Genomic DNA, 27,046 nt, shown 5'->3' with positions numbered 1-27,046 from the left:
CCCAGTTTGAAGACCCGCTGTTTGCCTATGTTCGGCTACAAGCATGTGCTGACACTGACTGACCAGATGAACCGCTTCAATGAGGAAGTAAAGAAACAGAGTGTATCACGGAACCGGGATGCCCCAGAAGGTGGCTTTGATGCCATCATGCAGGCCACAGTCTGTGATGTGAGTTTGGAGGGCATGGGATGCCAGACACAGATGACAGATCAAAATGGGCAAGCAAGTGGCTCACTCTGCAAATGTCTGTTGTGAAATAAGAGATAAAGATTAAGCAGAATTTTGTTCATTGTGAATAATTAGTTGCTTCAGATATGCAGCCTCTGCTTTTATTCCCTCCCAGCCAGAGCTGACATGTCTTGGAACCTCAGTGGTCCCAAATGTTTTCAGGGAAGATCATCTTCCCACCTTCTCCAAAACTATTTCAGAGTCGAGGCTAGGTTGATGTTTGCAGAGAATTTCTCTTAGCCCAGCCCAGCTCTGTAGATGAAAGGTGGTTTCTAGATGGGCAACATGATTATCATTGGAAGAATTATATTTGGAGTTGAAGGTATCATTTGCCTGTTTGAGTTAATCAAGTATGAGACTTTTCCAATAGGACACAAACCCCTGGATTGGGGTTCTAGTTTGGATTTCAAGGACTTGCACTGACATTCTTCAAAATGACTTGCCTGGCCCTTTGGGCAGGTAGGTCCTTGGATCATTATTCTCTACCAATGACGTTGCTGAAATTGCTTTTCCTCTTTTGCTTTTATTTAAACAGGAGAAAATTGGCTGGAGGAATGATGCATCACACTTGCTGGTGTTTACGACTGATGCCAAGACCCACATAGCACTGGATGGCAGGCTGGCAGGCATTGTTCAGCCGAATGATGGGCAGTGTCACATTGGCAGTGACAATCATTATTCTGCCTCCACTACCATGGTGAGATCCCTGGCACCGCCCAGAGTTCACGTCTACTATGACTAAGGTTGCCCTAGTTCAGTCAACACCTTTGTATGAACATGAAAATGGCAGCCCTTCCTGATCCCTTCCTGAGCAGTGGGCAGGGCTTAGTTCCAGCCGACTCCTTCCCTGCCAATAGGGTACCCTTACACAGGGCATAACGTACACAGCTCCTGGAAATTGCCTTGACTGTGACTGTTGTCATTGGTTCCACTGCCGTCAATACTAGCAGATGTGTCACAGTATCCCGAATAGATCCAAAGGACTCTTATGGGGCCAGGTGGGAAGTAGGCCTTCTTCCCTAACTAATGGTGAGCACCATCTTGAAATACCATGACACTTGTGGTTACTGGGAGAAGACAATGTTTGTGGTACTAGTGGAGGATCACAAGAAGAGGGCTAATGTATTGGCCAGTAGCTCTAAAACAGTAGGACCTATGTTGGTGCCCAGCCTGTGAAGCCCACGCTGCTACTGCATTGAATTAGAGTGACAAGGAGGAGCTGCTCAGTTTTGATGTCATTAGCCTATACCTCTTCATCTGCCTCTAGTGTTCACAGTTAGGTTTGTTTTGCTACTTTGTCCTTATGCATGTGTTAGCCGAGTTTTGGTTGCTAGTAACACAATACCACAGACTGGGGAATTTATAAACAAAAGAGGTTTATTTTGACTCATTGTTCTGGAGGTGCAGGGCTGAGGAATCCTATCTGGTAATGGTCTTCTTGCTTCCAGTGTCACTAGATGGTGTAAGGCATCATATGGCAAAAGTCAGGAAACACAATGGTCCATGCATGTATCTTCTGGTTTCTCTTCCTTTTCCTATAAGGTCACCAGGATTTAATCATGAGACTCCACCTAATGACTTTATCAGATCCTAATCACTTCCCAAAGGCCACACCTCCAAACACCATAGTCAGATTCTATTTTTACCCTTCTGACACCGTTCAGTGGGAACTAAATGTTAACACCTGAAACCTTGAGGGACAGCAAAGCATAACCCAATCATAGCACTTCATTTTGACTATGGGGCAAAAAAATGTAAAACATCACTACTGTTTTTGTCATAGCCCAAATCAGCCAAGATCAAAAGCTTAGAATTCATTGACTTATGTGAGATGTTAAAACTTTCATGTCCTCTCTTTCTCTAGGATTATCCCTCTCTGGGGCTGATGACTGAGAAGCTATCTCAGAACAACATCAATCTGATCTTTGCAGTGACTGAAAATGTAGTCAGACTCTACCAGGTAACCCTACTTTGAGGCTGAAGGGTGGGTGGCTATGGTGGGTGGACCTATTCCACGGAGCCAGCCCATGCTACCGTAAACAATGGCCCAAACAAGAAAGATCTTGCTTCAACTCATTTCTCAGGTCTTTAAAATTCCTCCCTGTGACCTTTTCCCTCCAACCTCACACTTACTAGGAAAGGTATGTTGATGTTTGCAGTGATGGATTGGATGTGTCTCAGTGTGGTGAGAGTATGAAACGTTTTCTGTAATTTTGCTCAGGACTGAAAAACTGCTAATATATTTCTAATAGTAGCAAGTGAAATATCTCCAATCTTCACTTAAGACTTTCAATCTGATTTGGTACAGAGACCATTACTTTTCTTTGCTACGGCTCTGAACATCTTTGTCTTCCTTTCTAGAACTATAGTGAGCTCATCCCAGGGACCACAGTGGGGGTTCTGTCTGCCGATTCCAGCAATGTCCTCCAGCTCATTGTTAATGCTTACGGGGTAAGTGTCTTGTGCTGGGAACAGGCCTGCGGAATCTTCTGGGCTTGGCTTACGCCATGGGGCTCAGATTTGGGGGTGCTGGCTGCCAGGTCAACATGTAGCCTTGATGACTTTCTCATTTGCTCCCAGATGCTGAGCAATGGCCAGTCCTGGGAGGGAGGGATGCAGCCTTCTGAGAAGGAAATGACCCCACAAAGAATGCCAGAGTACCTCAGGGACTTAGGAGGGCTTAGAGAGGTGGAAAGGGAGGGATGGGGGATTAGATGGAAGCAGTTGTAGGAGACAATGGAGGGAGAGCCAGGCTCTAGCAACAGAGGGAAGAAGGAATTGAGCCATGGGAAAGGTGAGCGTATTTTTAGTTGTTATTATTGTACTGCAGGTTTCACAATAAGCTACCTCCCCAGTCCTTTTTTAGTTTTCTTTTTTTTTTTTTTTTGAAGTTTTAAGACAAGATCTCAGTAAGTTGCTAAGTTTTCTGGGCTGGACTCAAATTTGAGATCTTCCTGCCTCAGCTGTCCATAGTGGGTAGCTCTTGGGTATTTTTTTTTTTTTGCCCACTCACGTTTTCAAAGCTCCTGGGTATTTTGACAGCTGGTAAACAGTAAGTCCAAAGCGACCTAGCAGAGGTTTCTTGGGATGAAATTGGCTGTTGCCCAATTACTTTTAGCTCATTTCCTGAATTTTTTTCTCCTTTCTGTTCAGAAAATCCGTTCGAAAGTAGAGCTAGAGGTCCGTGACCTCCCTGAAGAACTGTCGCTGTCCTTCAATGCCACTTGCCTCAACAATGAAGTCATCCCGGGCCTCAAGTCTTGTGTGGGGCTCAAGATTGGAGACACGGTGAGGCAGGCGGGGCCGGGAGCTGCAGGTCTGGCCCTGCCTTCTGTCTTGCATATTTGATCGAAAATGAAAGTATTTCTTACCTTGGGCTCCTAACCAGTTTCCAGCATCCCTTAGGATAATACCTTTTATTTCTCCACAACATAAAATTTAAATTATCTACAAATTTTTATTGAGCACTGACTGTGTGCCAGGCATTATTCTGTTTTCTGAAGATTCAACAGCAATCAAACAAGCAAAAATACCTATCCTTGGAGAATTTGAGGATGCAAGTGTTCACTCTGGCTCTGCAGTTCCTTCATGGCTTTCTTTACTTGGTTCTCCACTCAAGGAGGGAAGGATTGGTAGAGAACAGGGAGAAAGGGAGAGAAGTAAATCTTATAATTCAGTGATCTTTCTGTAGATCTATTTACTGATAGCTTTATCAGTATTTTCAAGGCACCTGTTCCCACACCCCACGTAAGAAACATTGGTCTGTGATGAAATGTGATATGGAAATTGAATAGCTTATGGTTGTCCACTTTGTGGCGTTGTGTGGTGCCACATAGTGGGGTTTTTTTTTGGTACTGGGGATCGAATTCATGACCTGGTGCTTGCCAGGGAGGTGCTTATGCTGCTGAACTAAATCCCCAGCCCCTACATAATATTTTGTGTATCTGTTGATATTCAGTAATTGGTCCAGCTGGCTTTGTTGATTTGAGCAGAGTGTTCACAAGACCACAGACTCTGTTCTGTTTGATCTAGTTTATTTCACATGTGGAATAAAACAGCCTTTTTCTTCTGAACTGTAACTGTGTCTCTGGGTCTCGACGTATAGGTCACAGCCTCTCAGCTACGCCAGTGCCCTTGTTTGGCTTTGCAGTGGGGAGGCTGTGGAATTCCGGACTGCAGGAGGGTTAGATACCCCCTCTGGGTTTTCCCTGATCGGGAAGGGAGTAGCTTCTTTTCCTCTGGTTGGAGATTGACTGGGCCTGCTTGCCATTTTGCTTCACACCCAGGTGAGCTTCAGCATTGAGGCCAAGGTGCGCGGCTGCCCCCAGGAGAAGGAGAAGTCCTTCACCATCAAGCCTGTGGGCTTCAAGGACAGCCTCACCATCCAGGTCACTTTCGACTGCGACTGCACTTGCCAGGCCTATGCTGAGCCTTTCAGCCACCGCTGCAACAACGGCAACGGGACCTTCGAGTGTGGGGTGTGCCTCTGTGGGCCCGGTTGGCTGGGGTCCCAGTGCGAGTGCTCTGAGGAGGACTATCGGCCTTCTCAGCAGGACGAGTGCAGCCCTAAGGAGGGCCAGCCCGTTTGTAGTCAGCGGGGCGAGTGCCTCTGTGGCCAGTGCCTCTGCCACAGCAGTGACTTTGGCAAGATCACGGGCAAGTACTGTGAGTGTGATGACTTCTCCTGTGTTCGCTACAAAGGGGAGATGTGCTCAGGTGAGTAGAAATGTGTGCCCTAAGTGTGCACAGCGCTCGGTAGCCATGCATGCTCACGCTGTAGCGCAGGAAACAGGTGAGGGCTTGAGCTGCGCGAGCGGAGGAGATGGTATTCTAGTCCAAAGGCAGAAAAACAGAAATGAAGACGGGGGGAAATTGATCTTTCCCTTTACTCATGGGGTAGAGGGAAGCTAAACTGAGGGTTGTAAGGGGCAGGAACCATCAAAGTGAAGAAACGTTTTGTTTGTTCTTACCTTTCTCCTACCCACTCTGCTAATGCTTTAAATTCCCAGTCTTTTTGAATATAAGGACTAATACATTTTTGTCATTAAAACATTACTGATGGTGATTAAGATTTTAGTACTGATAGACAGGAAATACATGATGTCAGAATGTATAGCAATGTTGTATTTTTTTTTTTTTTTCTTTTTTGGTGGTACCAGGGATCAAACTCACGACCTTGCATTTGCCAGGCAGGCATTTAAGCCACTGAGCTCAATCCCTGGCCCTGTTTTTTTTTTTTTTTTTTTTTTTTTTGAGACAGAGTCTCACTATGAAGTTCAGCTTGTTCTTGAACTCATGGTGAGCCTCCTGCCTCAGCCTCCTGAGTGCTGAGATTATAGGCATGTACTACTACTGTGGCCTAGTAAAGTTAGTAATAATTTCACATTTTATTACAAGAGATTCAGTATATATAGTAGTCTCAGTATACAAATACATACACACATACAAACACATATATACGTATCCAATATGGTGGAGTCTATTTAATGAGCTAATATGCTTGGAACAATGCCTGGAAAATGATATACTCTTGTTAAATGTTAGCCATACTTTGTCACTACTTCATTAGTATTGGTACTAGTGTTCCTTTTTTTGATTCTAGATCTGTGTTGTCCGATATGGTACTCATTAGTGAGATGCCCACATCTAAGGGAGAGGGATTGCCCTAGGAGAGACTACAGACAGCCTTTTGGGGGTGCCCTTGCAACCACTACTCCAGGGTCTGATTGTCCTGAGCTGGTGGGAGGGTTCCCAGCCCTGAATCTGCTTTCTCGGTTGCTGATCCCACCGAAGGCACCAAAGAGAGCTAGCTGCCTGCTCAGCAGCCCTGGTTCCTGCTTTGACAGTGTGAGAATAGCTCGTCCTCAGGGCTCCAGACTCATTCATGGGGGAACCCACGCAGCTGAAGCAGCCTCACTCTATAACTTCTTCCCAGGGTGACTGGTGCCCAGTGGCTCACATCTGGACCCCTCGGTGTTGCAGTCATAGCCCCAGTGACAGGACTCAGGGGCACTCAGTCACTGAGTGTTTCCTCTCTGTGTGCATTCAGCCCAGTGTGAGTCCTGACCTCTCAGAGCTGGAGCCCAGTTTACCACTGTCCTTCACCAGAGCTCCTGGTGTCCTGTTCTTTACCATGGGCAGGAGTGCCGTGTCTCTGGTCCCTGGCATCTAGGCATAGCAGCTGATTGCTCAGCACACTCCCTGCCTGTTTTAGGTATTTTCTTAGGTTGTCCACTGTCAGCAGCCTGCTTACACATCAGGGAGTGTGTCCTTTTCCTCAAGGTGCTTTCCCACCCGCTGCATTCATGAACACAAATGCATTAGGCGTCCTTTGCTCCGTTGGGAGCCAGATTCTGTGCTGTCATCATGCAGGCTAGAAAGACTTAAGAGTTTTGCCCTCTATTACCTTACCTAAAGGTAATTCACAACATGAGGCAAAATCTGCCAGATCCCAGAAATGAAGTGTCCTCAGGGAGTTTTATAGATTTCTCCTGGAGAGAAGTTTATGGTGGATGGGGAGATCTGGTGAGCTGCCTGGAGGAGCCTGGTTCCTAAAGGACAGTGGTTCTTAGAGGAGAGGAGTGGACAGGAGTGAGCCCAAAGGTCAAGCTGTGCAGGAAGAGTGATGGCATTTCCTCTGACCTGAAACACATTCTCCTTCGTCCTTCCCCCAGCTGGATTCTTTCATTTCAATCCCCTGCCCCCCACCTTTTGACTTTCCTATGAACCCAGGCAGGGTGGGGAGAGGGGTGCCAGGCCTGTGACATTAGCACACTGTGGCTTCCTTTTAATGGCTACCGTGCCAGGGCTTGGGGTCAATCTGCTGGCTCTGGCAAGTCACTTCCACTCCCAGCTTTACTCCCCGAGTGGCCTGGCAGATCATCTTGTCAAAGATCACTTTGTTTTGCTTCACAAAGGAGATACTGTGGGACAGGAATTTCTGAGGAGGCTGAGGGCTCTGCTGTTGCCAGGACTCCCTGGTGTCAGTCTTTCCCCATCCAGGAGCCATGGACAAAAGTAAGGCATAGTGGATACTGCGGGCCCCTCTGCTATGAGGCTTGGTTGATAATGGCTCAAGCTGCCCTTGCTTTGCAAACTGACCCTTGGCTGACAGGAGCTCCCTTCCCCTTAGATGCTGACCGGGGAGTGGAGGACCAAGGGGTACACAAGGCCAGTTCCTTTGCCTCAAAGTGGACCTAGGTCCGTCATACTAGTCTTGGTCCAGAGCTGAAGGCAGTCTCTGTCTGAGACTACATATCTTGCTGACTTTGATTGCTGCTGTAAACTGCATCCTGCCCTCCTTTCCACTGCCCCAGCAAGTAAGTCACTGGAGCAGGAATTCTCACTGCAAGTTGTGTATTAGGGAACCTAACCTAAAACTCAGAGCCTTTATTCTTTCTCTACCCTCCTCCTCCGTCCTCAACATCACTAATCCCCAGATATACTTGACAGCTGGGCTTCTGCTCCTCAGGCTTCCTGGGAAACAGCCATTTCTTTCCAAGCCAGTGAAAATGTGGTTGAGCCTTACTGTTTATTTAATTTTGGTGTATTTAAACTTTGAATGCCAATATGGTTACTAGAGGAAGGTGCTGCGGCCCCAGGCAGAGGGACTCATAGTGTCAGAGAGACACTCTTGGGCCCACTGGCATTGCTGGGAGCGGCAGGTGCCAGCTAGTTGCTGTGTGAGCCTAGCTTTGAATCACCCTCTGCTCCACCTTTTCAGAAGGGTAGGCACAGTGATAATAATTTCCAGAGCAATTTAGGTTATTTTTCCTTTGCCTCCTGCCTTTCCTTTGATTAGCAATCAGATTTTAATTATGCATCCACTTCTTCCTGATTCAGACTTTTGGAGAATAAATCACCTGCAAGGTTTAGGAACCAACTTTTTCCTACAGAAGATGTGAATTATTTTCCTTCCACTGGGAATTGAATGCATGACTTGTGCTTAGCAGGCAAGAGCTTGAACCACTGAGCTAAACCTCCCACCCCAGGAACCAACTTTTACAGTCTTGTTGCATGAGTATTAGGGGAATGACTGCCTTTAAGCAGCATGACCCCCCATTCTGGGTCAGTCTGGGTCTGTCGAGGTAGGTAGTAAGGTAAATCATCTTTCGCACTGGGAATGACAACGCTTAGTCTTGTAACAGCGTAACACAGGGCAATATGCTTGTGTAGACTGTAACTTCTATAATAGCAATAACTTTGTTTTCCTGTTCACTGCTGAATATCCCTTGCCTTGCATGTGGTATGAACTGAATAAATATTTGTTGAATGAATGTTAGTGAGCAAACATTAATTGTATGCCTACTGTATGCCAGACTTCATGCTAGCCACTATTAATCTGGCATGTTCTCTTTTTATCAAGGAGCTCACTATTTAGGAAGAAACAGATAAGCAAGCAAATGGCCATAAAATAATGGTAGAAAGAGAAGTAGATATAATGTGCTTGGAGAACACACGAGCAGTCGGTTGGTTCTGCCTGAAGAAGTCAGAAAAAAATGCTAAGAGAATGGAACATTTGAGTAGGGCTTTAAAAGAAATTACTGAGGGGAAGGAATATTTGAATAGGAGTTTGGTAGTGATCACAGGATGAAAGGACATTCTTGGTAGGGGTAAGGACATTCTGGCGGTGTAGTTCATTCTAAGCATGACCTCATGGATATAAGCATGATGGAGAAGATGGTTCTGTGTGTTGGCTGATATGTGGAAATGGGAGGTGGGTGATGAAGCAGATAGAGCCCATGAATATTTGCTAAGGACTTTGGACTTGAGGCAATATGGAGTCTTTGCAGGGTTTTTAGCAGGGAAGTAGCAAGGTAATGTTGACTGATATTTAAAAACTGGTTCTCAGCTGGAGGAAAGGAGTCATTTTGTCTGAAAGGAGACATTTGACAATGTCTGATGACTTCTTTGATTGCCATAATAGATAGGGTCCTACTGATGGTTGGAGGCCACTGGACTATGTAAAATATGATCTTTACTGCAGGGAAATCTCTCATTTCATTTGCTTCACTTGTTGCCTGTTTTTTTTTTTTTAATTTAGGATATTGTATACCAATTCAGAACAAATTAAATAGCTTAATTTATTTGATAGGCACATAAGCATTTGAAAAGTATAATGAAATCCAATTATATGGTGCATAATGTAGACTAGAGTGGAATTTAACATTATACAGACATTTGCTGAGTGAAAGCTCCCTGTAGGACCATTACATATAAACATGGGTACAGTATGTGCAGACTAATTCTGTGGAACCTTTTTGAGATTCGGAATCTAAAACACAATGTTTTTCAGGTAGGCACCAAGTTATTCAAAAAATTTTTTACAATGGTTGTTCTGTCATTTCTTTTATCAGACAATCTATTTATAACAACAATACATAAGATTTGCCAGGAAGAAAAAATCCAAACAAAAACATCATTCCAGATCCCATACACTTAAATGTATCACTTATGAGAATTGCTGTCAGCATGGCCTTTGCAACTAGCCCAAAATACATATTTGAGAAGTTTTTATAAATTGTTTGTGGTGTTCATTATGTTTAATTCTTATGCTAAACTTTTTTTCTGATGAAGACAGCATTGTGCTTTATGCAAGAATGGAAACTTCAAAATAATCATCATAAAGCTTCTCAGACTTATAGAGAATAAACTAGAATGGTCCACAGATATTCAGATGAAATCCATAACGTTGGACTTATAAATGTTTACAGTAGCCCAGACTAGAAGAATGAAGTATGATAGGGTCCAAAATGTATCCTTTAAGTTTTGTCTCCATCCTCAGTCTGACTAGTGAGGATGATCAGTTTAGTCCAGCCAGCAGAAATTGACTGCTGTATTTACTGTACTGAGTATGTACATTCTAGAAGGTTCCTTTAGTGGAGAAGTGCTAGACTGTTGTATTTTTTGTTCTAGCAATGGGAGGGCATGGAAATTCCACAAAGTCATCAATGAGAACAGGCCATGATCCTTCATCATAGGTAGACATTTCATCTTCAGCTATTGTAGGGAAGTCTAAAAGAAGATTCCAAGTATCTTTTGGTATTGATTGTTTATGAAATCCTGACAAAAAGATAACTTCATAAGTCTAAGAATTTAAATCTTCCAATAAGCACTAAGCTCCAGTAGACAATGGCTACTGGATCTAATCCTTTTGGTCTTGAATTCTTTGCAAAATTAAAAGTAAACTGGTAAAAATCCTTAAATCATCCTGGTTCTTTCAGTTCTTGTTCCATCTTGAGTATCTGAGCCGTTAGCTTTTCTATGCTATCACATCCTAATTCTCTCATGCCATCCATGAACAACTGCTTGGAGAACTCACATTGTGTTGTTGCTGCTCTGAACTTCCATGCAATGATCAGAACACTGATGCTAGCTGGATCAAGTGCCAGGTCATCACCAAATTGCTGTATACCATCTATTCCAATTTTGTTTTCATGTTGAGGCTCTTTGTACCTAATGTACAGTTGTTCTAACTTCTTCCTGTCTAATGATCCTTTTGCATTCTCTCGTATGTAAAGTTCAGGATTTTGGAAAACATCTGTTGCAACATTTAACTTTCAGTCATTTTGAGAAAGACAACTTTGAGAAAGATTTTTTTCACTGGATTGTGTGATGATAATAAACTGTCGAACTTTATCTTTCTGCAATGATTTCAACTTGTTCCCATTGGTGTCTTCCAGGCCTCTCCTCTCCTTCTCTGGCTCCGCAGTCAGTGGACTGTGGTGGCTGCGGCCAGCTCCTATGACGGTTCTGGGCAGGCTCTATTTATTCTCTTACACAGTGCTCCCCCCACCTGGCACCGCACTTTCTGTAACTGTCTGACGGAGATGGAGGGATCGGAGAGGCATTGGCCATGGGGCTTACCTGGGGGTCCTCCTGTTTGCTGTCTTTTCTCTCTGGACTTCATGTCCATATAGGACCTCCAAATGATATAAGGAAAATATTAACTCCCAAACAGCTAGATAGATGTCTGATACGCTCGAGTTTGTATACCCCAGAATTGAAGAAAGAATTCTGAGAAGCAACAGAGGTTAAGAGTAGGAAATTTTATTGAGGGGGAGACAGTGTCTGCTCCTGCCTGAGAGAAACAGAAAGTGAGTTGCCAGCGAGTCTTTCTCAAAAGGGTAGTTTTAATAGAGCAAAATCACAAGATGGGTATAAAATCATGAGGTGGGTTCAACATGGGACAAAATTATGATCAACCTATAAGATTACAAGTATAGTTGTTTAGGTAATACTGATCCAAGGGGGAAGCAAGTCATGTAGCAAGTGTACATGGAAAGAACAAGGACTCTTTTGGAAGAGATGAGTCAGGAAGTCCTGGTCACTCATCTGGGTGACTGATGCCTATTTAGAGTGGTGATCATTATTGTTTATCCCTCGGGGAGATATGTAGGTGTAGTCATTCCATCTGTGTTTGAGGCCTGGCCTTCAATGAATGCATCTCCAGCCAATTTTAATGTGTTCTTACTTTTGCATTGACTCCTTGTAGGGCCTACCCCTGCCTGACTGCCTATAATATTTCTGCCTAACAACTGTCTATAATAACAGGACTTATTTAGCATGTTCACAATGGGAATGCAATAGATATGTCCCATTGCTGGGTGCTTCTGAACCACCAGTGGGATGTGCATGACTGTCCCATCAGGTGGTACAAGTTGCCTGATTGGATAGTCCTGCATATACCACTGATGATTCAAGGTGGCAGGAATATATTAACTTCCTCAACAAGTTGGGAGATAGGCCATATTTGTTCTTTGTGCTTCCTTGGCTTCTCTGCCTGACTGTATGGACTTTTGGCACCTTCATTCTGTCCTTACCCCAGCTACCTATACATCCGGGACACTGTTTGTATATTCCCTTTCCAGGCATTGGACACAACCCCGTGCTTGGGCCCCTCTATTTTTTCACCTACTAGAGTGCAGGTTTCTTGCCTATATACTTCCGCAGAGCCCACCCTCTCACTTTGCAAGGTGGCTGATAGGAGAAGTAGAATGATAGATGTTAGTAGTTGGTCTGTTAGTGGGAAGAACCAACTTGTCCAAACCTAAGGCTATGTTCATGTTTAATCCAACTGGGAAAGGGTAGATGATGGCAAGAGAAGGTCTCTCAGGTGGTACCAGGTCAGGTCAGGGAAGGGAGAAGTCTTGTTAGAGTAAAAGGAGAGATTTTTGGGGCCTAAGAAGTCTTTTGCCATCATCAGGCCACATTGTCAAGGATCTTGAGTGCCTTGCAAGGGTGCTGACTGTGACAGAGTACCATATCCATCCTCTGGGTTAAAAAGCTGTCTTCTAGTCCTTGGATTGAAGCTGGCAAATTGAGAAGCTAGAATGATTCAGAAGAAGGAGGAGAAAGTTGGGAGGTCTGGACAGATCCTAAGACTTCTTTGCTCTATGGTGATTTGGATCAAGTCCTGTCACACCTTGAGACACCTAGAAATTTGAGTTTGTCCCCTTGGAAAGGGGTAAGCAAGCTCTCTACTAACCTGGAGGATTAACATCTGTCTGGTTGGGAGAGTATAGTGACAATTTGTGGCTTGTCATGGGACCGAGTCCTTGTCATCCTACCCACTTCTTGAGCTGTGTGCTTGCAGGCCATGGCCAGTGCAGCTGTGGGGATTGCCTGTGTGATTCTGACTGGACTGGCTACTACTGTAACTGTACCACACGCACTGACACCTGCATGTCCAGCAACGGGCTGTTGTGCAGCGGCCGGGGCAAGTGTGAATGTGGCAGTTGTGTCTGCATCCAGCCGGGATCTTATGGGGACACCTGTGAGAAATGTCCCACCTGCCCGGACGCCTGCACCTTTAAGAAGTGAGTTGGTGATTTGGAAAGTGGAGGGAGGATGGGAGCTGGAACATTACTAGAACCCTTGCACTAGAATCCTCAACCCTGAAGATTTCTGAATCTGCTCCAGCCAAATGGCTTCTTTTCCCTTTCCAGCAAAAACTTTGGTAAAGTTGGAGTAGTGCCAACTGTGAAGGGCCAAGGTGATACTAACCGGTCTCTAGTTGGAACAAACCCTCTTGTAGGTGACATCCTGAATGTCTCAGAGTTGGAAGGCTAAACCAGATATTCTCTGGAATATGCCAGGACTGATCATATCCTATAGGAGATGCAAGGATTGGAGTTATGGAGCACATTATGTGACACAAGGCTATTTCCCTAGTGCAAACTTCACTCGCGTGGGGATTAGACAGGCCCCTTTCAGCCAAGTCTGTGGCTTTGCCATTCCTCTTACTGTCTTAAGCATGGCTAGGTCCACAGGCATGCAACCTGCACAGCTGTATAAGACTTCATATTTGGAAAGACCTTATGCTTGTTTAAATGGTCTACTGTCACTGTCTTGAATTCTTAGTAATTTTTGAATAAAATTTTCATTTTACATGTGACTGATTATGACTTTAAGGCTCCCAGAGGTGTGTGGGGTTTACTATACTGTTGCAGCCCCAGATGGTATATAATGAAGTTTAATGAGGATCTAGGGACTTCTGGCTGCCAGGTCCTCTGTGGGTGAGGGGGGTACCCCACTTCTGAACTCCGCACTATGGATGTTTTGATTTTACTAAGGCAGAACAGCTTTCTTTATGTGTGGAGGTCGGAGCTGGACTGGGCTGGGCTTGGGATTCTTTCTGATTCTTTGCTTCCGTTGGTGTTTCCTGTCTCCCTTAGGGAGTGCGTGGAGTGTAAGAAGTTTGACCGAGGAGTCCTATTCGAGGACAAGACCTGCAACCGTTACTGCCGTGATGAGATTGTGCCTGTGAAAGAGCTCAGTAAGTTGGCAGGTCTGAGGGTCACACAAACATGGATTCTAAATGTTTCCAGTTCAACTGCAGAACCTATTCAACTCCCATCTATGCAATGGAAGAGAGATTCCCATATCCAGCAATGCAGAGCAAGCCTGGTGCGTTTTGGGCACGTGGCTTTCTGAAGAAGTCTGGCTTTCTGAAGAGTTCATCTTTACCCCTAATAAAGTGTTCCTCAGTTCCCTTACTTCACCTCTTGCCAGGAAAGGAAGGAAATGTACTCTCATTTTACAAAAGAAGAAACTGAGGAACAGAACTGGAAAGTGGTTGTCTATGATTGTCATTGTCTTAGCTTAGTTGACTGGTATGGATTTGCCAAATTTACTTGACTAAGAATGGTGAGCAGTGCCCCGTTTTTTGCTTAAAGTTTTGATGGTTTAGAAGGAAACCCTCACTCTTATGAATTTGTAATCAAAATGTCTATCCTGAAGCCCTCTGACTTTCTAGCATTTCCCCTGCCAGGACCTCCCTACCCCACAATAAAAACATAAAATGACAGATTCTGGGGAGCAAAAACTCTTGCTTACAATTATTCTGGTCTGTTTTTTCTCTTGTTTAAAGCTTGACTTTAAAGAAGATAATCTTTGCTATTGTCAGCACATCAGATAAATTATCTGGGCTGGTGAGACACTGGATGGTGACAGGGAGATGGTAATCATACTTTCAGTGAGAGCCACAATAAGGCATAGCAGGTAGTCAGCTTTTGGGGAGAAAGTTACAGAAAAGAGCCAGATCTCTGGACCTTTAGCTGATATTGGAAGCAGGCCTGGGATGAGGTTGGTGATTTGGAGATTGTTTGAAGAAACAATTTTTTTCTGGAGGAGACTAAGTTTTCTATGACTAGCTCAGAGGAGAAGCTGTGGAGAGGCCACGGAGGTGAGATATTTTTATCTTTTAGATAAAGCAAGTATTAAGAGTTAATTGATAAGTACTCCCACTCTCTTCCCCACCAGATTAATCATAAATATAAATGTAAATATGTATGAAATTTATAAAAGTAACTTTCCTGCTCCTTATGTGTTTTTGTCTCAGCCTAATGAAGTAGAACTGTGGTAGTGTTGGTATCTACTTTTTAGGGATGAGACAGTTGAATTTCAGGAGAATTGATTTGCGCAGGGAAGAGAGTGGTACATTGAGATGAAAACTAAATTCCCAAACCTTTACTGTTTTCTTTGTATTATAATATCACCGGTGTACTGGTGGTCTTTTGACTTATCTCTGTTCATTATGCTTTGAAGCTCATGTTTTTGTCCTGCTGTATGATCTTGGCACACTTGTGTTTCATCTCATTTGTGTATCAGTTTGTGTTAGTTTTGCCCATCTGATTTCAGCAGTATAGGACGTAGTGTAACTAGTGGAGGGTAATCTACAGTGTCACTGGCAGAATAACAAATTTTAGAGTTAGAAGAAACGAGATCTATAACACTGATGGGAATCAGAGAGGAGAGATGGCTCCAGGGAGGCACACCAGATCAGAAACAAACATGGTAAAACTCCAAGGGCTGCTTAGGCAAACTATTGAAAACAAACTATTGAGCAAGCAGAGAAAAGTTGGTTAAGGTTAGAGGTTACTGTAAGTTAGGGCCTATTTTATGCAACTTAACTCCCCATCAACCCTATAAGGGAGGCATAATCCTTCTTTTGTAGATGAAGAAATTCTATGAGCTCAAATAACTTATCCAAGATCACACAATTGGTAAGTGGTGACACAGGCTTCGAATCAGAATGCATAATATTGTCACAGCATGTCCCTTCTAGAAGAAGGAATAAGAATCAAATGGGCCTGTTAGGAACAAAATATATTAGTGAGGGCCAGTGACTGCCAGGTATGATGGTTATCTTAAATCTAGGCATCGTGACTAATGTCAGGCACAGAGTTTCCTGCCATGTTTTCCCAGAAGATCAATGATAGGAATTTGAATAGACTTCATCTTCCAGAAATTGACATGTTTTTCATTTTTCCATATTTTGCCCTTCTGCACTCCAGAGGACTCTGGAAAAGATGCAGTGAATTGTACCTATAAAAATGAGGAAGACTGTGTTGTCAGATTCCAGTACTATGAAGACTCCAGTGGGAAGTCCATCCTGTATGTGATAGAAGAACCAGGTGAGTGAACTCAAAGCCCCATCCTTGCCTCTGGGAGAGAAAACGATGTTAGGCAGTAATTTCTGCATATTTCCCCTCTTAAACAGAGCAGGTTAGGCATGGCCTTAAAAATTGTAAGTTAAGAGTTTGTCTTCATGGTGAGAGCCATCTTCATAGTGAGGAGAAAACAGAAGTTTTACCAAGGTGACTTGCTAATGAAGGAGATACAAAAACAAGAATGTGGATAAGGAGAGGAAGAAGGTAGGTATAGATATCATCAAGAAAAAAAAATATTGTGACCTTTGTTGAGGTAATAATGTCAAGAAGTCAGGAATTCAAATTGTGACTTGTAGGAGCTTATAGCATTTGGCATATGGTCCACTGTAAGTGAGATGGTTGCCGTGAGGAACCCGTGTGCTACTACAGAGGAAGTCCTGATGGTGGGAAGATTTGACCTCAGCAAGTCTGTAGCAGAATGTAGGGATGGATTTGACTCAAGGCTGCCTTGACCAGTGAAAAGATACTGCTTGATCTTAAGCCCTCTGGAAGCAGGAGGAATCCATCTTACCATACACAGACCAACTCTCCAATACTGTAGACTCTGCTTCCCCTACTATCCTCCTAGCCTTGGTCTTTGTTCCTTTTCTGTTGTATAACAAAGTGCTTTACGCTAGGAAATGTATAATGGAAAGAGGTTTATTTGCGTTATAGTTTTGGAGGCTGGAGTTTCAAAACTGGGTGACTCATTGGTACAGCTTCTGGTGAGGATTCCTTTGGCTACATGACAGTCTAACAGATAGCATCATGATGGAAACGTGTGGGAGGGAGAGAGCAGTCACGGGATAAGACGAGAAATAATTCAGGGGCCAGGTAACTCTTATGTATTAACTTATTTGTTATTAGATATTGGACCCATCTCGAGCGATCTGCCACTGAGCTAGCTATACTTTTAGTCCAGGCTCACACCTTTTATCACAGCTCTCCACTAAGGGAACTAACGAGGGTCTCAAGAGAATTACACTAGTCCCTTCTGAGAGAAGTGACCTACTTACTCTGCATTAGGACTCACCTCTCAAAGGTTCCATCTCTTCTTGAACATTGTCATACTGACATACTCAAATCATACCAAATCGTAGTACTTTTCTTTATTTAAACAACAGATTAAGATGTGAACCATTAGAAAATAATTTTGAATATACTGGACACTGTGCTAAGTGCTAAGACTTAAGTAAGGCAGATGTGGCATTCACAGGCCCTATGCGAGACAGACCCATAAATCAGTCATGATATTGCGATGGGTTAGGCTATACAGTGTTGGGGGTGGACAAAAAATTATGGGAGTGATTATGAGAACAATCTTTGAGGTTAAACCAATTGATCTCTTGACATTTACAGAAATAGAAATTTCTTGAAATCATTTTTTAGACCAAGGGCCAGAAACTACCCATCTGTGCCATTGTAGCAGCCATAGACAATATATGAATGAATGGGCATGACTATATTTATAGAAGCAGGCGGGTTGCATTTATTCATGGGCTACAGATTACTATCCCCTGCTCTAGAGCAGTGGTTCTCAAACTTTGGTATGTTCTCTTCTTTAAAAAAACCAAAAAACCCAGAGCCCTTGCATAGTAACTAAATTCCACCTGGTTTGGAAAACCCCACCCTTTCCTGAAAGAAACCATGAACAATTAACGACATTCTTTTGAGACTTCATAAAAGTGAAGTGGCTCCTTTGTGCAGAACTCTGTGTCTGAGGCAACCAAATTTACAATTTCTTTCCTGAGGCTGGGCTGCTCTGCCTTTGGAGTAGCTGACTCTGCTGTATTTCCCTCAAGGTTGCTCTGCTGATGGGGCAGCCTGTTTTGCTTCTTAATCTGCTCTGCCTGTGAGGTAGCCTGATATGTATCTTTTCTGTAATACGCTTTGTTTAATTTTTAAAAACATCCTGAGCACTGCCCTACTTGCACAAGTTAACATCTCTGGGTTCTTTCCTGGTGCTCCTGGGAACTGGGCTACACCCTGCCATTTGAGGGCTTCTGATTTAGATGTCTTACTTCACCTTCTAAGATCTCCTCCAGCTTCCATTGCTGACAAGGTGTGGTACTTGTTTGATTGACATAGCATCTGGGCTTCCTTTAGAAGGGATTTCATTGTGCCAGAATTAAATGCTTCTTTAATCATCTGCTCAGTAAATCTTAAGCTCCATGAATTCAAGAGCAATGTCTATTTTATCTAATGTTATATCTCTATACTTAGTAATCTACAAAGAAGGTGTTGAATAGATGAGGTTTGAATGAACTAGAGAACTGATTAGTCCCAGGAAAGAAGTGGGCTTATGTACATCCTGGTATCTGGTAGGATAATTTTGGCTTAGGGAAGGAAGGCATGAAGGGGATAAAGGGGGAGCAGGAAAGCCTGTAGGAGCCATTTTGTGTGGGTCTCCCTAAAGGCTGCCACGTCTCTGTCACTCAGGGTGTTGCTGTCTTCACCATACAGGATTGTATAGTGTCCCCATCTGGGATGTTGTCTATCACTTCTTCCTAGAACCCTCACTGTTTATATAGGAAAAGAAAGGTATATAAAGGATTATGACCTTAATTTTATTTAGTGATTCCAGGAAAGCTGACAGGAAGCAGACATGGATTGGTTTGACCATGACTTCTTCATATGTGTCCATCCACCCACATTAACACACTGAATGAATATTTTTCTAATGTTTTAAAATTTTATTTTAAAGAGGATAAAACAGAATAAAACCAACCAAAACAAACCAGTGTAAGAGATACAGGACTTCAAAACATTACAAAATCAACAATAGTTACCATAATGCCTTTTGATGTCTTCAAAATAGCTGCAGATAACTTCAGACATAGTACCAATCAAACAGAACAGAATAGAATAGAAACAATAAAAACAAAACAATGAGTGCAATAAAGGACTTCAAAACAAGCCAATACTAAATCCAAAATTGCTACCATAATATATCTTGCTATCTTGGAAATAGCTTCTCCTGCCATCGGATTTAACATAAACAAACCAAAAGAGAATAAAACCTGACCCAACAAAACAATGGAAATGATATAGGACCTCAAAACAAGACCATAAGAAATCAACAATGGCTACAACCCTCAGAAGGAAATGCCTGCCCCCTAGATGCCACACTGCTTACTGCTGTCCTCTGAACCTGTGATCAGACCGCTGGCCCCTGAATTGCAATATTAGTGAAACACCGAAGCACCAGAGGCCTCCAATTGCATTTCACCTCGATAGCTATCGTCACAGCCTGGGTTTCTCTGGATAAGCCAATTGTTTACAGCAGGGGTGAAGAGGAGATGGTGGTGGGATTGGGCAACTGGTATTTCTTGTTTGCCAGCCTGCTCAAAGGAAGAGGTTGGGGTCTAATTGTTCCCAGTCAGGCAGTGGCCTATGCACAGTGCTGATTCCCAGACTGGGCTTGCTTGCTAGTGTGGCCTTGTTCTCTGAATGAATTTTTTTTTTTTCATCCTCACTCTCCTGTATCTTTGTCCTTTCTTATTTCTTTTCTTTTGGGTCTAGCACTATTTTGTCCTTTTGCTAGAACAATTTGCTGGTTGGTGTTCCTTCTGAATCACTTACCCAAATCTTTTGGCCTGGGATTTTGAGACTGGAACCTACTTCCTAATGTTATGGGGGGAAAAGGTAATGATAACCCACGAAGTACAGATACACTCTGGTAGATAACTTTCAAGGTCTCTACCAGTAGACTCTTTTGCAAGGAGGGACTGGGACCCAGGTCCAGAGACCCACAGTTCTGTTCTATTTCGTAGTGCTGAGGATTGAACTCAGGGTCTTGTCATACTAGAGACATGCTGTATCCCTATCACAGACCTACATTTCCTATCCATCTCTGCCTCTTCTCTCTCTCTCCCTATCTTGAACCATTTTCCACAGGCTTTCAGGGGAGTGCAGAAGCTGGGGGCCCAGAGAAAAGGATATAGTTCTTTTCCTCAACTCATGATTTTGCAGATGCTCTTTTGAGCCCCTCTAGGGCAGTAAAGAGAGTGGCTAGGATTGGTCAAATGGGGATAAGCCACATAGTTTGGGTTCCTGAGCTGGGGCCTCTTTAATCCCAGATAGGGCTTCCAGATAAAATATAGTATGTTTTGTAAAATATTTGGTACATAGTTATACTAAAAATAACTTGTTGTTTATCTGAAAATCAAATTTATCTGGGCATCCTATATGAATAATTTTGTTGCTAAGTCTGCCAACCCTACGGGGGCTCTCCTGACTTTGGATCACTCCAGAATCCACCACTGTAGCTAAAACAAACACAGAGGAACCCTGCCAATACCCCTGTTGTTGCAGATAAGTAACAAGTTGATTTTTCCTAAAGACCTCCTATGACTCTATCTGTCCTGTTGAGACTAACATGCAGAGTTGAAGAAACTCACTTTGATATATAAGGGCCAGGCCTATCCAAATCTTTCAAAGAATTCGTAATTACTTTTCCCAGAAGAACTGGGGCTCTTCATTCCTGGGAATATAGACTTTAGAACTTTATGGTTCCTTTCCAGGGACTCGTTTATTTATAGACAGTTGCAGTTTGGTGGGCTGGGAAATAATCAGCTTGGTTTGTGGTAGTGGTTGTTTTTATGTAGTATGTGGTGAGCATAGGGTTTATGTTTAGAGAAGAAGGTGGGAGATAGTGTGGAACGTGGGTGTGACTTCCTCTCTAGACTCGTCAATACCCATATATACAAACACCTGGTTTCATAACCCTTGAGGTTGTTACCAGAGTGAGGTCACTCGTCAAACAATTCACACTTATGGGAAGCAGAGTTCTGGATAATTGGCTGACCCTCAGAGGTGGACTGCTCCTGTTGCTTTGGTTGTTGACTGGGGTTAACAGCATTAGTACTTTGGATGACTAAATATTCTGGGAAAGAACTCCAAATATTGTAGCTGGCAGGTCTCCTGGTCTCTAAGCATGCTAAAAAGGGTCATTAGGTTCACAGTCCCCAGGGATGTAAATATTGGAACCAGGGAAATAACCGTAAGTGCCTACAGGGGCCAAGTAAGCTAAATAGATTAATGAAAGATCAGGTATAAGAATACCAGTAATAGGGGCTGGGGATTTAGCTCAGCGGCATAAGCACCTGCCTTGCAAGCAGGCGGTCGTGAGTTCGATCCCCAGTACCAATGAAAAAAAAAAAAAAAAAGAATACCAGTAATAGCAGTAGCTGATATTTATTGAACCCTTCTTCTGTGTCTGGCATTGTTTGGAGTAAATAAATTTAATTATTCCTTGTAACAAGTAATAAAGTAAGTTTGAGTATTTTCTCCATTTTAAAGATGGAGAAACAGAAGACACCAAGAAATGTCAGTTTGATGAAACTCATAGTGAAGTCAGTGCTAAGCCAGGATTCAAATCCAGGCAGCAATCACTTTAGATTCCTGCTATTGCTACTTGTTTTCCTTGGTCTGACTCTGTCTCTGTCTGTCTGTCTCTGTCTCTCTGTCTCTCAGTCTCTCTCTCCCTCTCTCTGTCTCTCTCTGTGGGAATGTGGCTCTGAGCTCACACAGGCTATGCAAGTGCTTTATCACTGAGCTACATCCCTGTCCTCCCACCCTTTCTTTTTACTTTGAGACAGGGTCTCACTAAATTCCCCAGGCTAATCTCAAATTTGTGATCCTCCTACTGTAGCCTCCTGAGAAATCTTTCAAATTCTTTATTCTTTGTCAAGAAGACGTTGTACCTAGCCAGTTCAAGTGGTTTCTGCTTTTTTCTTCCTGACAGAGTGTCCTAAGGGCCCTGACATCCTGGTGGTCCTGATGTCAGTGATGGGGGCCATTCTGCTCATTGGTCTTGCTACTCTGCTCATCTGGAAGCTCCTCATCACCATCCACGATCGGAAAGAGTTTGCCAAGTTTGAGGAAGAACGAGCCAGAGCAAAATGGGACACAGTAAGAGGCTGGGCTGAGCTGGGTGCTTTCTTAACTGTTTGATTCAAGAGTCTAAAGAGGAAGCAGCAGATGCTGAGGGTGCCCAGGCATAGCTGGTATTGTAGTTCATCTTCTTTTCTGGAAATTTGGAGATGGTCTGAGTGTTCTATTGTCTTTTAGCTTCCTGAAAACCATTTGGTCTTCCACCACACAGAGACACAGTGCTCAAGGGCTACGTCATGAGTACTGATTGAACAGAAATAGAACCCAGCTCTGTTCTAACACCATGAAGAAATGAATAAAGAAATTTTTTTTTCCCATTTGAGGGAGCCAGGGTAAACCTACATTGAGAACATACATTATATAATGAACATACATTAGTGAAGTCCAAAGCATTAAATATAAATAGTAAAATAGTAGCTAACATTTACTGAGGATTTACCAGAAACTCTTTCTAAATGCTTTTTACATGTAAATTTATTTCATTACTATAATGACCCTATGTGGTAGGCAGTATTATTTTTTCATATTTTATAGACAAGGAAACTGAATGCAGAGAAACTAAGTAATTTGCCTCATTGTGGGAGGGAATTAGGTAACTGGAAGAATTACTTTTTTGTGTGGTACTGGGGATTTTAGGTCAGTCTCTTAGAAATCGTGACAGGATGTTAATCCATCATGTTCTCATCTTTCTCTTCGAATGATGACATAATAGCTTCCAAATCAGACTCTTCTCTCAATTAAACAAGCATGTGTTGAGAAACTTTTATATATTTAATTTTACTCTATTCTTTTTTGGCTCTTCTTTCACTGGACTTTCTAAAGGTCCATTTAATTTCCTGCAAGTTCAGGATTAGGCTGAAAGTTTGTTCTCAAGGGCTTTGTACCCAAGAACTCCATAAAGGCCATGTACAACGTCCTGAACCTCTGAGGCACACAAAAACGTGCAGGGCCTCTTGAAGCTGCCATCAAAGACTACTTGATCTTACGGAATTAGTCAATTTTTTGTTGTCCTTTTTCTTAATACCATGATAGTTGTGCAGGTAGTGATTGAAGAGAGGAGATGAAAACAAATTAAGAATTATTTCAGCAATTGCTGACCTCTGTACCTGCTACATTTCTGTTTCAGGCCCACATCTTCCAGTGTTGATTACCACAATGACAGAAAATGGGGGAAAGGCAACAGAAAAAGTGGGGAACAGGGAAAGAAACAGGAGAGGCTGGGAAAAAGCTATCCTAGAATGTAGAATATTTTGAATCTCCAAAGAGGGCTGAAAAAAATAATAAAAACACGGGCTGATTTTTAACCCTTAGAAATAGTAGCGAGAGGGCCACCATATCTCTCCTTATTTCCCGACCCTAAAAGCAAAAGTATGAGTAAAATGTGTTTGTTTCGTCCATGGTATGTGTTGGGCAAAACTTTTAGATGAAATAAGCCCTTCAGATGAGGTGAAAAGAAATTAAAATTTATTTCAGCGGATATAAATCAGGTAAGGAAGAACTGAGGAGTTGACTGTAAGCGATCCTTTTGTTTTCTCCACAGGCCAACAACCCACTCTATAAAGAGGCCACATCCACCTTCACCAATATCACCTACCGGGGCACTTAACAGCAAGAAGTCATCCTCAGATCATTAGCAGACTATGCCACGACAGTGGGCGTCTGTGCCATTGTGTTTACAGAGGACAGTGTTTGCGGGTGGGATTTGGGACCTGGAGTGGGGTGGGCTGGGAGAATATCAGTGTGTGAAAGTGTGAGGCTCTGTGCTTGCGTGTGTATGTGTGTGTTGCATGTGGGGAAATGTGTAATTTAAAACTGGTACTGTCTCCCCAAGCAGAGCTCAGTCTGCTTTTGTCTTCAGAATGCCTTTGTCCTCAGGATGCCCCCACAGGGATTTTTCTGCTCAGCTTGAGGGCAATCTATGGAGCTGAGCAGGTGTTTATTACCTCAGTGAGAGATCAGCTTTCCCTGCCAGGTCATTGTCCCTGAAGAATAGGACAGGGCGGAGGTCTCTACTTCCAGAGGAAGGTACAGTAACCCTGGGCTCCATCCTGTGTTTGTAAGTTTATGGTTTTTGGGTCCAACTCTTACCATCGATGGTAGGAATTACTGGAGTCGCAGCCCAGTTGATTCTGTCTCCTTTCCCTTCCCTTATGCTGAAGGGTGAGTCAGGGAAGAGCTGAACTCTCAGAGCTGCCTGTGCCTTTTGCTATTGCTTCAGTCTAGCTGTGGTTCTTTAATAAAGGGAGTCTTTAATACCTAATTCTTTGATCTTTTGAGAGTGAGGTTCGCAGGGCTGCTCAGGGGTCATGCATGGCCTGGGCCTGTGTTAGTATCCTCTAGTTCATACTTCCTCAGATTTGCCTCATTTGGCAGCTGTCTTCTGGAGGTTTCTAGAAGTGTCAGCCTTAGATTAGCACCATCTTTTTACTGCCTCCTTCCACATCCTCACTGTTGCAGATATTTGCTGCATATGGGAATTCTTCTCATGTCCAGATGCTGTTCCTCCAATGGAGAGTGCTATGGTTAGAGCCAGAGGTCTGACTCTCCACTACAGACCTTCTATGCCTTGTCCCAGACATCTCTGCAGCCTAACTCTGGGCCTCTGTGTGCTACGTCCTTCCATGAGGGTGGTTGCATTTACCTACCTCTTGGGTGTTTTGTGGAGAAGTCATTCGCATGAGTTTGCTGAACATAAAGGCCAGGATGGAATTAGGGCAATTATATCAGCATGAATGATTTGTTTTTCTATGGGCTGGATAACCTCATTTTAACAAGTCTTTAATCTGAGAGGTCACAAATGCAATTTGACTTTATTTCTCTCACTGGGGTACCTGAAATCATGATGAGGTTTTCTTGATCTAATGGAACATGTATATAAACATTCTTGTATTATATTTGTAATTTTATTTGATGACAAAGAAAGCCTTAAAAAACCCACACAGACTTGGATGGGAGCCAAACACTCCTACTGAGCATTATTGGTGGCAAGTTGCTGCCCAACTGCTGGGTCTGTAAGAGGCTGTTTCTTCCTAGAAATCCATGGGGATGGACATATGGATATGCTGGACTTTCCTGAGGAGGACGGTTTTTTTGTTGGCCTGGCAAGAGCAGTTGCTCTATTGGTACTGACTTTTAGCGAACATTAAAGACCGAGCCCCACTGCCCAAGGAAAAGAAAAAGGCCTATAAGCAGTGGCCTGTTGACTGGAAATCTGAGTTCTAGACTTAATGCTGCAGCTTCAAGAATGTTTACCATTAATTAGTAAGTGTTACTTACAACATTGCGTACTTGCTTTTCCTCAGGACTCGGTTTTCTAGTTTGAAAAATGATGGGTTTGCACCAGTCAGACCAGTTCTTTCACTGTCAACATTCTAAGATGCTGGGGTTCACTGTGCCATGAAACATGCATTCAAGATCCTGTGATGGTTGGGCCTGGGAAGCTCAGTAGTAGAGTGCATACAAATCTAAGGTCCTGGGTTTGATCTCCAGCACTGACAAGAAAAGGTTCTGTGGGATAGTACTAGTTTTTAATTGAGAAGTTTAAGAGACTTTAATTTTGCAACCGCAGATGTCATTCTCCATCATATTCCTCAATGAGAGTCACATCCTACTTGCTTTTAGATCCCCTGCTCCAACGTTTGTTAGCTGCATTGTCTTCTGATGAAGCCCTTAAGCTCTACTTTGTTATATTTCCTAGCTCCCTTTGTAAACATTTGCATTCCTATTTTAAGAAAAATTAGTAGGAAGAACTGTAGTTCACCCAGGTATTAGCATTGAGGATAAGCCTCAAAATTAAGAATGAGGCCAATGACTGAATGTTGTCTTTCCCATGGGTTACCCTAACTTTAGGAAAAAGGAATATGATAGAGGGATAAATAGGGAAGGGGAAAGGATGATCAAAAACCCAGGGAGTTTAGAAACTGAACTATAACCTTTGGCTAATGATACAGAGTGCATGAGAGGAGTAGTTGGGCATGAGGGTGGTAGTTTGGCGTTTTCTTTAGATAAGATGGTTTATGTGAAGAAACTATAAGAAAGCTTGATCAAAAGATGAAAAAAATCATAAATCTTTTATCTGAGCTTCTGGGATGAGGCTCATAGCTCTTGAAGACCAGAACTGTTTGTCAGTATGTGGGGACAGCTGTTTATCTGTGTTCACCAAACGGCGAATAGAAGTCATTTTTGGTGTTATGTAGGATGGACGTGTGAATAGTATTCTGGCATCAGGCAGCACAAAGCAAAGCTTGTGTCCTGCCATTTTAGAGGTGATTTCGGTCCAGTCTCAGGGTCTGTGGACAATAATGGGAAACTGAATGTTACTGACAAGTTCCTGCATTGAGTCAGTTCTTTACCTCTCAGATATTCCTAGACTATCTATGATGTTAAAATATTTACTTCTTTTTAATTATTCCTGGTTAACATTGTATAAGTGCTTTCCTGACTTCCTCACCACCTCCTCTGTTTGAGTTGTGCTACAGTGAATTAAATATACTTTCCAAAAAGAACTGGCCTGTCCAGTACTTTCTGTGTTGTTATTTCTGTCTCCTTTGGGTGAAATAAAAAAGTGTCACTACCTTAAAATTGATTGTTTTACAACAGCAGGTTCCAAATATGGCAGAATAATGACTACTGTGGGAACCAAAGCTAGTTTTAGAGTCCAAAACTTTTCTTTAGACTTTATAAGATTTTCAGAGTGAGTAAGTTATATTACTGTTTTAAGAATTTGATTTTTAAAATTTAGGAATTTGTGCAATCTCAACAGAACAGATTTCAACATTGCCTATCTTGGGAAGCATAAATTGGTAAAGGCTTAATGACAAATTATTTATAGGACCATTTATATGTCACAACTTTTATTTCAGGTAGTAAGTAGGAAAGTGTGATCCTAGGGCCAGCAATATTAATATTACCTGAAAACGCATTAGGAATAAAAACTGATAGGTCCTATCCCAGAACTATAGCCATAAGTTCTGAGAAGCGAGTAAAGCAAT

General features: G+C 42.9%; 1 protein-coding gene and 1 pseudogene across 2 annotated transcripts in view; one reads left to right on the top strand and one right to left on the bottom strand.

The window, feature by feature from the left end:
- Positions 1-26,560, top strand: part of Itgb3 (integrin subunit beta 3) — a 50,715-nt gene extending 24,155 nt beyond the window's left edge. For both annotated transcript variants that reach the window (XM_063242543.1, XM_063242544.1), the window contains 11 exons: positions 6-168; positions 764-925; positions 2,093-2,188; positions 2,590-2,679; positions 3,382-3,516; positions 4,515-4,944; positions 12,824-13,046; positions 13,905-14,005; positions 16,026-16,145; positions 21,907-22,073; positions 23,596-26,560. In XM_063242543.1, the coding sequence (XP_063098613.1) occupies positions 6-168; positions 764-925; positions 2,093-2,188; positions 2,590-2,679; positions 3,382-3,516; positions 4,515-4,944; positions 12,824-13,046; positions 13,905-14,005; positions 16,026-16,145; positions 21,907-22,073; positions 23,596-23,661 (1,753 nt within the window). In that variant the 3' untranslated portion in view covers positions 23,662-26,560. The remainder of the gene's footprint in view (positions 1-5; positions 169-763; positions 926-2,092; positions 2,189-2,589; positions 2,680-3,381; positions 3,517-4,514; positions 4,945-12,823; positions 13,047-13,904; positions 14,006-16,025; positions 16,146-21,906; positions 22,074-23,595) is intronic.
- LOC134474464 (DCN1-like protein 1) lies at positions 10,308-11,137 on the bottom strand (annotated as a pseudogene).
- Positions 26,561-27,046: the final 486 nt, after the last annotated feature.

This window comes from Cavia porcellus, unplaced genomic scaffold (assembly GCF_034190915.1).
Source record: "Cavia porcellus strain 051 isolate PalLab524CR breed Dunkin Hartley unplaced genomic scaffold, mCavPor4.1 scaffold_32, whole genome shotgun sequence".
NCBI classification, from domain to species: Eukaryota; Metazoa; Chordata; class Mammalia; order Rodentia; family Caviidae; genus Cavia; species Cavia porcellus.
The sequence above is the reverse complement of the archived record's forward strand: the minus strand, read 5'-3'. Positions and strand labels throughout refer to the sequence as shown.